General features: G+C 43.9%; 1 protein-coding gene across 5 annotated transcripts in view; it reads right to left on the bottom strand.

The window, feature by feature from the left end:
• The window catches only part of LOC308365613 (titin-like), a 139,944-nt gene that overhangs the window by 50,890 nt on the left and 74,670 nt on the right, over positions 1-14,384 (bottom strand). For all 5 annotated transcript variants that reach the window (XM_080839089.1, XM_080839090.1, XM_080839091.1 and 2 more), the window contains 28 exons: positions 13,997-14,305; positions 13,701-13,891; positions 13,176-13,605; positions 12,757-13,065; positions 12,494-12,675; positions 12,277-12,406; positions 11,882-12,181; positions 11,456-11,773; positions 11,057-11,353; positions 10,643-10,942; positions 10,218-10,532; positions 9,984-10,132; positions 9,703-9,853; positions 9,304-9,585; positions 8,878-9,180; positions 8,370-8,672; positions 7,970-8,251; positions 7,505-7,804; positions 7,104-7,406; positions 6,693-7,001; positions 6,320-6,601; positions 5,926-6,225; positions 5,526-5,819; positions 1,888-4,851; positions 1,480-1,800; positions 1,097-1,381; positions 679-984; positions 87-554 (listed from right to left, as the gene is read on the bottom strand). In XM_080839089.1, coding sequence (XP_080695215.1) covers positions 87-554; positions 679-984; positions 1,097-1,381; positions 1,480-1,800; positions 1,888-4,851; positions 5,526-5,819; positions 5,926-6,225; positions 6,320-6,601; positions 6,693-7,001; positions 7,104-7,406; positions 7,505-7,804; positions 7,970-8,251; positions 8,370-8,672; positions 8,878-9,180; positions 9,304-9,585; positions 9,703-9,853; positions 9,984-10,132; positions 10,218-10,532; positions 10,643-10,942; positions 11,057-11,353; positions 11,456-11,773; positions 11,882-12,181; positions 12,277-12,406; positions 12,494-12,675; positions 12,757-13,065; positions 13,176-13,605; positions 13,701-13,891; positions 13,997-14,305 — 10,683 coding nt within the window. The remainder of the gene's footprint in view (positions 1-86; positions 555-678; positions 985-1,096; positions 1,382-1,479; positions 1,801-1,887; positions 4,852-5,525; positions 5,820-5,925; positions 6,226-6,319; positions 6,602-6,692; positions 7,002-7,103; positions 7,407-7,504; positions 7,805-7,969; positions 8,252-8,369; positions 8,673-8,877; positions 9,181-9,303; positions 9,586-9,702; positions 9,854-9,983; positions 10,133-10,217; positions 10,533-10,642; positions 10,943-11,056; positions 11,354-11,455; positions 11,774-11,881; positions 12,182-12,276; positions 12,407-12,493; positions 12,676-12,756; positions 13,066-13,175; positions 13,606-13,700; positions 13,892-13,996; positions 14,306-14,384) is intronic.

Here is a 14,384-nt window from a genome sequence, read left to right as displayed (position 1 = left end):
TATATATATATATATATATATATATATATATATATATGTATATTTCTATATCTATATGGACTAAATAGTGAATAAACAGAGCTTACGTATTAGTTCTTTGATTTCATAGGCCTCTTTGGTTTCCGTTGGTAGACTGCAACCCATGATATTTCTGGCTGCAACACGGAACCTGTACTTCTTTCCCAGTTTAAGTCCAGCCACAGAAATACTTAAACCTTTGACAACCGTGTATGGTGTCCAAGGTAACTCCTTTGGCTTGCCCTCATCGTCTTCATCGTCTTCAGGTTCGGTCTCAGGTTCAGTTTCAGATGCGGGAGCAGATGCAGGTGCAGCCTCACCCTCTGGTGCCGCTTCACCCTCTGGTACCGCTTCACCCTCAGGGGCAGGTTCACCCTCTGCTGGTTTAGGTTTCCTTGGTGGTTTAAGCTCCAAATAATCAATCACATATCCGTCGATCTTAGCACCTCCATCACTTATTGGCTGCACCCAACCAATTGTTGCACCGTTCTTGGTAATTTCCAGCACATCAATCTTCTGCGGTGGGTCTGGCTTGCCTGAAGAGAGAAAGGTATAACATATGTTACTGGATGGTATTACCCTTTTCAGGGATAGTTATTGGCTAGTAGTACGCATTCAAAAATTCTCCTATATTTGACAATTGTCCCAGATAACACTTACTGGTTGGATCCGATGCCAGATAGGACTGTGGAGATGCTTGTGGCACACCAGGACCATACTCATTGGCAGCTGTGACTCTGAAGTAATACTCTGTGCCTGGCGAAAGATTGCCTATCTTAATTGTTGTCTTTTCTACGTCCACATTGGTGTTAACCATTGCCCAGGTCTTTTTGTCAATTGCACGCTTCTCCACAATGTAATGTGTCACTGGACTGCCTCCGTCAATGTCAGGAGGAGACCATGAAAGTTTGCAGGAATTCACTTTGATATCAGTAGCCTCCACATTCATCACAGGTCCAGGGGTATCTATTTAAAGGAATTGCATATATTTTAGAATGTATTCATTTTCAAAATGAAGTACAGAAAATCCTTCAATGCATACATTTTTAGCAAAAAGACAAAGTCTTCGATTACTTACCCAAAACTTTCACAGGCACAAACACTGCCTTCTCCCCAGCTGCACTGGATACTTTCAATGTGTATTTCCCTGTATCACTTCTATTAGTTTCAGAGATAACGAGGAATGTCATGGTGTCAATGATATCCACATGACCTTTCCTGACAACATTGTCAACACCCATTTTCCTCCACAAAACTGTTGGTGCAGGTCTTCCTCTGACTGTAGCTACCAGTCTGATTGGGCAACCAGCTCTGACTGTCACACCCTTCTTAAGTTCAGCATCCAATTCAATCTCAGGCATTTCTGTTAGTGGAGATTGGAAGATTCATTTAAAACACTTTTACAATTGATTTGGTGACATCTAGATAAACAATACAATCAGAAAATGAACAATAACTCACCAAGAATTTCCCTGGGTACAACAGCTGACGGAAGATTAGTGGCTGGGCCCAAGCCAATCTGGTTTTGGCAAGAAACACGGAATTCATAAAGAAGTTTCTCCTCCAGATTTGAGACTGTGAATTCAGTCCCAATCAGCTGGGCGGCAACATTGCACCTCCTCCAAGCCTCATCTGATTTTTTGGCTGCACCCGGGACTCTCGTTTCAACCACATATCCAACAATTGGTGCACCACCATCATCAGTGGGCTTTGTCCATCCAAGTGAAATAGATGATTTTGTGCTATCTGATACCTTGAAATTACCAACAGGGCCAGGGGGACCTACAAAGAAGAAAGATATTTAGTGTAATATCTGCAAAGGCTAACAGGTTTGAGTAATGATAATAGACCAAAAAGTATTATACATACCAACAGCATCCCTGGCAACAAGTGATCTGGAAGGCTTGCTTGGAATGCCTACTCCAATTTCATTTTCAGCCTGGACTCTAAACTGGTAATCATGGTTGGGCAACAAGTTGGACACTGTCATCGATGTTCCAGAAACAGGATCTTTTGTGACTGGTCCCCATCGGACCGCGTGCTGTTCCTTCTTCTGCAGAATGTAGCCAGTGATTGGCTTCCCTCCATCATTAACAGGAGGACACCACTCAACTGTCATTTCATTCTTGGTAACTTTCGTCACCTCTGGTGCATCTGGTGCTCCAGGCCTACTGAACTGAGTCCTTGCAACAATGGTCTCAGTCTCAACTGCAGGGCCAGCTCCCATCTTGTTTTCTGCACGCACTCTGAAAATGTATTCATTTCCTTCAGTGAGGCGCGTGATTTTAGCAGAATTGGTAATAACAGCGGATGAATGAACAGACCAGACGCCCCTCTGGGGTTCACACTTCTCAATAATGTAGTTGTAGATCTCACAACCACCATCATCCTCTGGGATCTCCCAGGACAATTTGCATCTATCCACAGAAACTCCAGATACTATCAGGTCATTGATTGGACCGGGTCTGTCGAGCACATTCAGCACGGCTGTAGCAGATGCGGTTCCACCAGGATTAGTAGCAGTGATGACAAACGTTCCAGTATCCGCACGTCTTGACTGTGTAAGTACAAATTTGGAGAAATGAACTCCACCTTCAATTTTTATCCTGGGGCTCCTGTGCAAGTCAATTTTGGAACCCTCCTTGGTCCACCTGATCTCTGGGTTTGGTGTTCCTTTAACGTCGGCATCAAATGCAACAGTTTCACCTGCTTTAATCACAAAGGCACCCTCCATCTTCAGGCTTGGTTCCACAACAACTTCTTTGACAAGTGTTTCTGCGGTTGTTACCCAGTCACTCTCTCCTCCTTCATTCTTTGTTTGAACTCTGAACTGATAGATTTTATTTTCAATACATCTGTCAGCCATGAAGAATGTATCCTTAATCGCACCTCTGTGCAATCTCTCCCAGTCATCAGCCTCTTTAGGTTTCTTCTCCACATGATAGGCAAGGTTGCGGCTGCCACCATCATTCTCTGGCTTGTTCCACTTAAGGAAGACAAATGTATTACCAACTTCTGCAATCTGAAGATTCTCTGGTGGACCTGGCTTGTCAACAGGATCAACTGCAAGAATGGGATTTTTTGTCTCAACTGCTGATCCAGCACCGATCTTATTCTGAGCTCTAACTCTGAAGAAATATTCACAACCTTCCACAAGAGGAGCTTTAATGATACGTTTTGTGCAGTCGTTTGAGACCATGGACCAATTCCTCTGGCTAGGCTGACGGAACTCAATTATGTAGTGTGTAATTTCTGTACCTCCATTGTCCTCTGGATTTTCATAAGACACCATGCAGGAACTTTTTGTCACATAAGCTGCTTTCAAATTCTGGCATGGGCCAGGGGTGTCAAGCACATTGACTATAATAGTGGCTTGTGCGGTGCCACTGCTGTTTTTAGCCTGGATGGTATATTTTCCATAATCTTCTCTGACTGCATCCTCAATGACCAGTTCAGCCAAGGGGTACGATGTGTTAATTTCAGTGCGCCTGTCTCCGCCCACCACCCTTGCATCCTTTGTCCAGGTGATTTCTGGGTCAGGTCTGCCCTTCACACGAGTCACAAGGCTGATAATCTGTCCAGCCCTGACAGTCAAAAGGTCACGGCAAGACACATCAACGACGACCTCAGGAGGCACAAGGATATCCTTTGCGAGTACTACCTCAGAAAGCTCCGTTGGTTTACCTTCTCCAATTATATTTGCAGCTATGATGCGGAACTTGTACTCCATGCCTTCAATGAGACCAGGTACTCTGAATGCACACATTGGAATGAGATCTGTGTTAATTTTGTCCCACTGAGCACTGGTAGATTTCTGACATTCAACAAAATATCCCAACACTGGGCTACCACCATCTCTTGTGGGTTTGCTCCAAACCAGGTCAGCATATGATTTGCTCCAGTCTTTCACTTTGGGGCTAGCGGGAGGACCTGGGCGACCAATAGGCCGCTTGGCCTTCATGGTTTCAGATGGAGAGGAAGGCTCACTCACTCCAGCAACATTCTCAGCAAAGACTCTGAATTCATAGCTGTTGCCCTCAAAAAGACCAGATACTCTGTACCTCAGATCCAGGACAGGGGTCTTGTTGACCCTAATCCATTTGCCTGTAAGTTCTCTGCGCTCCACAATGTAGCCACTAATTGGGCTGCCACCATCAGACTCAGGTGCAGTCCACTCCAACGTCACAGCATTTTCTGTGATATCAGAGCATTCTGGTGGGCCTGGTGTACCAGGAGGGACAAACATGTGTTTGGCAATGGTTGGTGGGCTATCTAGTGGGGCACCAATACCAATCCTGTTCTCTGCACGAACGCGTACAATATATTCACGGCCCTTCTCCAGGCGAGGAACCTTGGCTTTCATGCTCATGCTTCCTGAGCTGACAACTGACCATGGCTCCCAGGGCTTCTTAACATCCTTCTTTTCAACAACGTAGCTCATCAAAGGAGTTCCTCCATCATCCTTTGGCGCACGCCAACTGATGACCATATGTTCAGGGGTAACCTCAAGGATGGCGACGGGGCCAATGGGTGGACCAGGAACGTCAAGCACAGTTGCGTGCACAGCAACAGATTTGCTTCCTGCTGGGTTTGCTACGGACAGAATGTACTCTCCACTGTCTGAGCGAGCACTTTCACTGATGGTGAGGACTGTTGATGTTCCCTCAGTTTCAACCTTGAATTTGCCCTCAGTTTTCAGTTCATTGCCGTCACTTGTCCACTTGGCTGTGGGAGTAGGGATTCCTTTCATGACTGCTGGGAAGACAAGTTTGCTGCCAGCTTTGACAATGAGACCCTCAATTAGCTTCAGATCCACCTCAATAGTTGGTGCCACTGAAAGATTAAAGCATTAACACCACAGAATTAGATGCTGATCAGGTGTTATGTCAAATTACTATTGAATGATAGGATGAACTGGTTTGACTATTGGTGCATTCACATGTACGCATTGGCTTGCCGGTCGATTGGGGGGGGGGTGTTGATAACACAGATTTTTATAGTAAGACGGACAGTTCAACAACCAGTAACGCCACTATGAATTGACCGCTGTGTAACTTCGCTAGCAAGCCTTTTCCTTTGTGGGTAGTTACCTTGCTAACATAAGATAGTTGGCTCAGACACCTTGTACATCACCTCAGAAGTATTTTTGTCAGAAGTATTTTTACAGTCTCCGTTTCTCAGTAACTTAAAAAAAATCTACATCTAAATGTACAAATACAACCATCTACAGAGTTTGTTCCTCCATCTTATTTCCAATTAAGCTATCTTTGGATATTTGCAGAAACGCGATTTGATTGCTCAGGAATGCACTGGAGTATTTGTATGCCATTTAATTGGCTGGCGCCGCAAAGTTGAACTTTTCTAAACTTTCTGTTGCAAGCAAAGCGAAACAACAGAACCGCAATTCAGTTTGGCAACGCTTATCCTATTCAAAGCGAATGGGAAGAGTCTCTGTTGAAGCCTCCAAAGCATACAAGTGAATGCACCGAAATCATAATACATCTTACAAAGCTTTTCTTGGCAGGTCACTGGAACACTGGTGTCTGGTGTGCTGATGCCAATGGCATTTTGTGATTTCACTCGGAATCTGTACGTTTTTCCCTCTTCCAATCCAGTCACATGGCTCTTGGCGTCGCTGACTGTTTTGAAGCTGACCCAGTCAGTCTTTCCCTCCTCTTGGTGCTCAACAATAAATCCTGTGATTTCACTTCCTCCAGTGCGTTCTGGCCACTGCCACTGAAGCCAAACTTCAGTCTTTTCTACATCGGTATGATGCAAGTTCTTGGGTGGACCAGGTGGGTCTGCAAATAAGCATATGATTATCATCACAATTATTTGTATAATTACGATGCACTGTATTATAGAACTGTAAAAAATATATTAGATATAATTCTGCATAGTACTCACAGAGAGGATCAATAGCCTTGATAGGTAGTTTGGTACAAACAAAAGCACTTCTGCCAAATTGATTCTCAGAAGCCACCCGGAACAAATACTGAATTCCTTCCATCAGATACAGGGCCATAAGGCTATGTTTCTTGCAGGAGGCATTGACTGGCACCCACTGGTCAGATGCAACATCTTTCTTTTGCACAACATAATGAGAAATCACAGCTCCACCATCATCTACTGGGGCTTTCCAGGTAAGATAAGCGGCTTCACTTGTGACCTCAGAAACATTCAGATCGCGAGGAGGATCAGGTTTTTCTAAAAGAAAGAACAAATATTTGTAGAAGTAACTGAACACTTTGCAGTGCAAATATTTCATACAACAAATGTTGTGTAGGAAAAAAATACATACTTAGGGTGAGCACTGCACAAGTGGCAGTCTTTGTTCCAGCTGCATTTTCCACAGTTAAGGTGTAATTGCCACTGTCACTGCGATCACAGTTGCGGATTTCTAATTTGCTTCCAGTTGCTGTGACCCCAATGATGCACTTAGCTGGAACTTCCTCACCATTCTTCTTCCATGTGACAGTTGGAATAGGCATGCCCTTGATTGTAGCGCTTAGTACAATGTCTGTTCCCACCATAGCCAGATGGTCACGAGACATATTACCATCCAGATGTAACTCAGGAACCTCTGCAGATACAGAAATAAAAGATTGCTTGAAATAATCAATAGTAATCTGAAAGTTTCTTAAAATTGCTTTAGAAATAAAGTATCAACTAACCAAGTCTGTCATGGACTTTAATATCTTGCTTGATGTATGCAGGCTCAGAGGCTCCAGCTACATTCACAGACATGATCCTGAACCTGTAGTCCACTCCATCAGCCAGGTTTGTAACTACAAACTTTGTGTCTGTGCATTGATCAGGGGTCTCATTAGCCTTCACCCATTCAACGGCACCAGGTGTCTGATACTCAACCATGTAGCCAAGGAGTTTGCCTTTGCCATCGTGACGAGGTACACGCCAGGACAGACTCACTGAATCCTTGGTCTTATCAACAGCCTCTGGCAGGACTGGAGGAGTTGGAAGAACTAGAAACATAAATTGTGTCATTATATTAGAAACATGTCACTGTATATCATTAGAAATATTACAAATATAACAATGATTTAGGAAAAACTCCTTTGGCATACCAACGGGATCTTTAGCAAGGATTGGCTGTGATGGCGGGCTTGGGTCACCAATGCCCATTTCGTTCTCTGCTGTAGCACGGAATAAATACTGTGTGCCTTCAACAAGATCCAGCACACGGTATGTAGTATTTGGATAAATAGGATCCCTTGTAGCACGATTCCATCTCTTTGCAGATGGCTCCTTCTTCTCAAGGATATAATTGGTTATGGGCTTGCCACCATCACGTGGTCGGTTCCAGATGATTAGGGCTGAGTCGTGGTACACCTCCCTCACAGTGGGTTCCTCAGGTGCCTCGGGTACCCCTAAAAATTTGACAACAATATTTTAAAATGGGTCACGGTTCATTTAAATCAGAATATTGTTTGATCATTTCGAATCCTTCTAAAAAAATGTTACGTACTGTAACGATCTTTAGCTTTCATCTCCTCAGACTCCAGTGGGTCACTGATGCCGTACATATTCTCAGCTGAGATTCTATAGATGTATTCACGTCCCTCCTCGAGTTTGGGCACTTTGCATGTCAACTTTGTCATGGCTGATGTGACAGTAGTCCACGCCTCTCTGTTGGTGTCTCTCTTCTCAACAATGTAGTTGGAAATTCCCACACCACCATCATCAAGAGGAGGCTTCCAAGAAATGACCATGTGGTCTCTGTGGACCTCCTCAAAGACAACTGGACCCACTGGAGGCAATGGGCGGTCTGCAAAGAAAACGTATTTTGCTCAGGGCTGTCTCAGGACTCACAAAGATATACCATAGCCATAAACTAAAGGACTGCCTACGATCAACAGTAGAGATTTCACGCATTAAAAATCACATGGGGAAAAAGTTAGGTAAAGAAAATAATAATATGATGTAAGCATACCAACAACAGTGACATTGCAAACGCCTTTGCGGGCTCCAGTGCTGTTCTCCACAGTCACACAGTATCTGCCACTGTGCTCACGCTTAGCCTTCATAAGGCCAAGACACATGGTAGTCAGTGTATTCTTGAACTTGATATGCTCATCTGCTTTCAAGTCTTCATCATCTCTAGACCAAGTGATAGATGGAGCAGGCTTTCCAGTATACCGACCCTGAAGGGCACAGCTCTCCCCAACGCGAATGATAAACTTGTCACGGAAGTCAAGCTCAATGGTTGGGGGCTCTGAGGAAAACAATAACCACCGAAAAACATCAATACTTTTAATGCATCTATATGCGTGTCCTGAAAGATGTTGATTTATAAGGAAGTTAAGTTATTTCAAAAAACAAGATAGTCCTACCTAGTTCATCTCTGCATGTGATTGCTTTAGTGCAGAAGGATGGCTTGCTCTGACCAACTTCATTCACAGCACTGACACGGAATTCATAAGAGTCACCCTCCCGCAGACCATCATAGGTGAACCTCCTGTCCATCAGTGTTTCTTTGGTGAGTCTGACGTATTTGTCTTTGCCAATCGTACGAGTTTCCAAGATGTAGGAAGTGACCTCAGAACCACCATCGAACTTTGGTGGTTTCCAAGTGACACTGATGTGGTCTCTAGCTACGGCTGTCACCTCAAGATCCTCTGGGCGGTCTGGCACAGCTGTTAAAAAAGGACACAAAAAGGGAAGTGGTCAGATCAAATTAATTCCAGAGAGTCAACACTGCTAAGATGTACCAATGAGTAAAGGCAGTTTTGTAAGAATATGTAAGCCATTAAATCTTTCCAAATGGTGTTGTTATTACGTAATGTATTGAAAATGGTGTTATTATATCATGTGTGCTATTACAACTACATCATTACTTACTAATTGGATCCTTGATGATGATCTCTGACGTTGTGTTAATGAATGGACCCAGTCCAATGGCATTTTCAGCTGCAACTCGGAAGAAGTAGGCTTTTCCAACAATCAGGTTGTGAGCCACAGCACTGTGTCTGGTGACGGTATAAGAGACTGACGTCCATGCCTTGCGTTCAGCGTCACGTTTCTCAATCACATAGTTGGTGATGGCAGAACCACCATCATCCTCTGGGAACAGCCAGTTCAACTTGCATGAGTCACTGGTGAGGTGTTCTGTTGTGAATGGTATACCCACTGGACCAGGGACATCTGTATTTGAAAAGAAGCACTTAATGAAATATGTACACATAGATATATGAAATACATATTCATTAATTCTTATTAATGGATTTGTAGATCTGCCTAGCAGATTTGCCAGTTAAAAAAACTCACCCAGGACATCAACAACAATGGCTCTCTTCACCTCACCACCACCATTCGCTACGGTGATAGAGTAGGTGCCCTGGTGTTTCCTGGTGCATGGCTTGATTACCATAGAGGAGCTGATTGCAGTGGTCTCAACAACAGCATCCGATGGTACAGCACCATCATCTCTGTTCCATGTGATTGTGGGTGGAGGCTGGCCAGTCACGTAGGCCAGGATGCGAATGACTCCTCCAGCGTGAACAACCATCCTCTCCTTCACCGACAGGTCGAGCTCAATCGAAGGGGCAACTGAAGAGTCAACAAAATGGTCAGTGACATCAGGTCGGCAGCTCAGGTGTATGCAATTTTATTGTATCCATTATATGTATTAACAATCACTTTTTTTTTTTAAATCTGAGTACATACTTGTCCTGTCCTTGACTTCAAGGGCATCAGGAATCTCGCCCGGTTCTCCAAGTCCAGCGATATTGAATGCCACAACTCTAAATCTGTAAAGGCCTTTCTCCTTCAGTCCAGTCACAACAAGTCTGGTTCCTCTCACTTCTTTTTCTCTGGCCTTATTAAAGAAAGAAACACTCATAAATGTTCAGTTCAGATTAACGCTTCTGTCATATTAACACACTAATGTGAGAGAATACTGCTGCAAAGGTGTTCATTTATTAAGTGCAAACAGTTTAAACACTTACTTTGACCCATGCCTCAGTTCCCTCTTCCTTGTATTCAACATAGTAGCCCTTGAGCTTTGATCCGCCATCCTTTAGTGGTGGGATCCATTCCAGATCAACAGTAGATTTGGTCCAGTCAATAACTTTGGGAGTAGGAGGTCCAGGAGGAGCTGCAAAAAAAAGTTGTATTAGACTGTGAACTGAACTGAAGTTTGAGAAACTACATATTCAATTGACAACTATAAAAAAACTCACAAATAGGGTCCCGGGCAAAGACTGGATCAGTAAGCGCACTTGGTGGTCCCATTCCAGCCACATTAATGGGGGTCACACGGAAGAGGTACTCAGACCCCTCAATGAGATCAGTCACATTGAATGACACACCAAAAGGCATGGGCTTTATTGGATCACGAGTGACTCTGACCCATCGTTTGGAGGTGGTCTCCTTGCGTTCAAGCCAATAGCCTGTGATGGGGGAGCCACCATCTGACTCAGGCTCCTCCCAGTTTACTGTCATTGAATCCATTGCGATACTTGAAATGGTTGGCTTTGCACACTGGCCTGGGGGAACTTGTGAAGGAAACAACAAAATTGTTATAAGCATCACCAGATAATGGTCCAGAATATTTAACTTTATGAAAACTATATGAAGTTCCTAGGTCAGTTTTCAGAATACTTACTGCAAATATTTCTAGCTTGTTCTGGCTCGCTATCCAGTGGGTCACCAACTCCGTATTTGTTCTGCGCCCTGATGCGGAAAATATACTCATGCCCCTCCATGAGATTATCCACGGTCCAGAGGCGCTCCTTAGGCTCACTGGTGACAGGGATCCATGTCTGACGGTTTGACACACGTCTCTCAATCGTATAGTTAGTGACCTTTGAGCCACCATCATCTTTGGGAGGCAGCCAAGACAGAGTAATCTGTTCAGCCTTGATTTCCTCAAATTTGATGGGTGCGGATGGTGGTCCAGGACGTCCTGAAAGGTGCAATTAATAAACATTTTTACTCCAAATGGTATGTTAACAGCTTCAAAAAGTTCACAGTGTATGTGGCACTTAGCTGAATTTTTATTTTCTTAAAGTAGGTTTACCAAGGACATTGAGTCTCATCTCTTTGGAGGCCTTGCCCATACTGTTGCTGGCTGTGATGGTGTATAGCCCAGTGTCTTCCCTCTTTCCCTGTTGGATCAGCAGGGTGCAGCTATCATCAGACACAATCTTGTTGATGTGCTCGTCGTACTGCACCTCAACCATAGCATCTGATTTGTGGGCTGGAGCCTTAAACCAGGTAAGGGTTGGGAAGGGGCATCCTTTGATTTTAGCCACAATGCTGATGTCAGCTCCTTGTTCAACCTCAAGGAATTCCTCAAGTTGAATGGATGGTGCCTCTGAAATAGATAACAAAGGAACAATGAAAACAGAAAATATTGATATCAATTGGATGTAAAAAAAAAAAAGATGCTAAATCAATGGTGCTGGCATATACGAACTTGTCTGGTCTTTAACAATGATAGGCCCTGCAGTGGAAGATGGTCTGCTTCCTCCAACTTCGTTGAAAGCCTTGACACGGAACTCATATTCTCCACCCTCAACAAGATCTTCAACCTTGAATGTAAGGTCCTCAATGTCACGTCTGTTGACCTGCCTCCAGGCTTCTTTCTGGTCTCCACATGTGTCCCACCAGAGCCTTTCAATACTGTAATAAATAACAGGTGCTCCCCCATCGTTCCTTGGTGGCTTCCAAGTCAGTGTGACAGTGCCCTTATGCACTTCTACAATTTTGACCCTTGTTGGAGGATCAGGAGGATCTGGGGGGAGGAGGGAATACAACATTTACATCACATTTTTCAAGATATGTCTTTTTGTGAACGTAATGGCAAAATTGAGCAATCATGCCGGCAAGTTTTTTAACTTACGAATTGGATCCCTGGCTCTGATCCCCTCTTCGGTTACATAGTGTGGTCCAAAACCGAGACTGTTCTCAGCACGAATTCTGAACAGGTAGTCCTGTCCGTTACTGAGGTCTGGGACTGTCACAGACATACTGGTACATGCTGGGTTGACCTTAGTCCAGGCCTTACCCTCAACAGATTTCCTTTCAATGAAGTAACTCTTGATTCTATCTCCACCATCATTCTCTGGTGGCTTCCAGGACAGTCTACAAGTGCCACGAGTGATATCACTTATTTTCAGGTCTCTAATTATGCCTGGAAGATCTGTCAAAAGAAGATAATCATAAAGGGATATTGTCAAACATCATAATATGGAAATTAAGGTACGTGTTTGGAAAATTTAAATATATTTTACTTACCGAGAACTGCCACCCGGACCTTGACATTTTTATGTCCAGCTGCATTTTCAGCAGAGATGATGAACCGTCCTGTGTGTGCCTGTCTACTCTCAGGGATTGTTATGACTGATGTTGTCTCAGTGTCCCGAACCTGTGAATATTGATAGGTTATGTTAACAGTCGGAATTGTTTTGATATTAGAGATAATGTCACAAGTGGATGAACCAAGCCTGTTTACCTGTAGGTCCACTGGAAGAGTATGAACTTCATTCTTCTTCTCAGTTTCAGCTGGACCTTCAAACGTCCATGAGAACTTAGGCATAGGGCGTCCAGTGATGGTGGCTGGAATTTTGATGGGTGCACCAGCGTGGATGGATACAAGCTCTTGCACGTCGACATCCACTGCTATAATAGGCTCCACTGAAGAACCAAACATTTTTTATCAGACAAAATGTATCACACACATAAAAAAAAAAGTGTTTCACTTATTAAATGCCTTACCAAGGACATCCTGCACCATGGTATCAGCACTTCTTGCACCTGGTTCCGATTCGCCTGCAGCGTTCACTGCAATGACTCTGAATCGGCACTTCCTGTTCTCTTTGAGATCAGGAACTGTGAATTTAGTGCCTGGAACCAGCTTGTCTGGCAGATTTGCTCTCTTCCATTCCACGTCACCCTCCTCATGATACTCAACAATGTACCCTTTAATGGGACTTCCACCATCTCTCTCTGGTGGGGTCCAGGTAAGTGTAACGCTGTTCTTGGTTTTATCTGCAACCTCTGGACTTGATGGTGGACTAGGTGCGTCTGTAACATAAGTGAGAGTTTATAATCAACATCCAGTCAGCATTGAGAACGTGCTTTTCTATCTGAATTGTACTTTCAAAGCAAATCTGGCAAAATTATACTCTACTCACTCCTTTTATCCAGGGCGGTTCTGCAGTCGGATGCCTCACTTGGGGGTCCAAGTCCAGCAGCATTTTCAGCCATCACACGGAACTGGTACTCTGACCCCTCATTAAGGCGGAGTACTGTGTATTCCAGTCCCTTAACTGCTGGCTTTGTGACTGGAGCTCTGTTTACACGGCCCCAGTACACTGCACCTCTCTCTCTCTTCTCCAACCAGTAGCCCTTAATGATGGATCCACCGTTATCCTTTGGTGGCTCCCAGGTCACAACCATTGAACTGCTAGTGCATGACTTAATTTTAGGGTTCCTCGGAGGTCCAGGAAGACCAAACGGATCCTTAAGTTCAACCTTAGAAGATTCACAGCCATCGCTGATTCCAAACTTGTTCTCAGCCAGTATTCTGAACTGGTAGGAGCCATAGGCATTCAATTTATATACCTTGAAAGGGGAAAAATGTGTTGTAATATAAAAATGGTTTACAATTGATATCACATAAAATAAAAGCATTTAAAGAAAATCTGGCTAAAACTAACCCCGTATCGCCTGTCAACAATGACGCAGGTCAGCTGCTCCCAATCAGCCTTTTTCTTGATTGCATCTCTCTTTTCAATAATGTAGTTCATAATCTCACTTCCGCCATCGTCATCTGGAGCACTCCAGGTGAGGTAGCAAGATACAGCTTTGATGTCAGAAACCACAATATCTCTTGGTGGTGAAGGGCGATCTGTAGGAGGAAAAAAAAGGAGTGAAATAAGGAACCTAGGAACCCAGGAAGTACAATTACTTTTGTCATTTCACTGACAAATATGTATTGACTGAGTAATCTTACCCAAGATTTCCACTTTGATTCTGGGTTCAGCTTTGCCAAAGATATTTGTTGCTGTCAGTGTGTAAACACCAGTATCTGATCTGACAGTCACAGGGACACTGATCTTGGCGCGTATTGTTGTTCTGTTAATCTCCTCTTCTTCAAGTGTTATTGTCTCAGGAGGCTTGTCGATCACAACTCCATCCTTGGACCACACAAAGGTTGGTAGTGGCAGACCTACAATTTCAGCTGGGATATCAATGGCTGCGCCAACCCTGACAATGATAGAATCCCTCTTGAAATACTTCAGCCATGTCACAGTTGGGGCAACTAGAAGAAAAGAGATAGACAGAAATGGGCCAATTCATAAAGATTTACTTTTCGTTGTATTAGCTAAAAAAATCTAATG

The sequence above is a fragment of the Sprattus sprattus genome, assembly GCF_963457725.1.
Source record: "Sprattus sprattus genome assembly, chromosome: 5".
Classification (NCBI taxonomy): domain Eukaryota; kingdom Metazoa; phylum Chordata; class Actinopteri; order Clupeiformes; family Clupeidae; genus Sprattus; species Sprattus sprattus.
The sequence above is the reverse complement of the archived record's forward strand: the minus strand, read 5'-3'. Positions and strand labels throughout refer to the sequence as shown.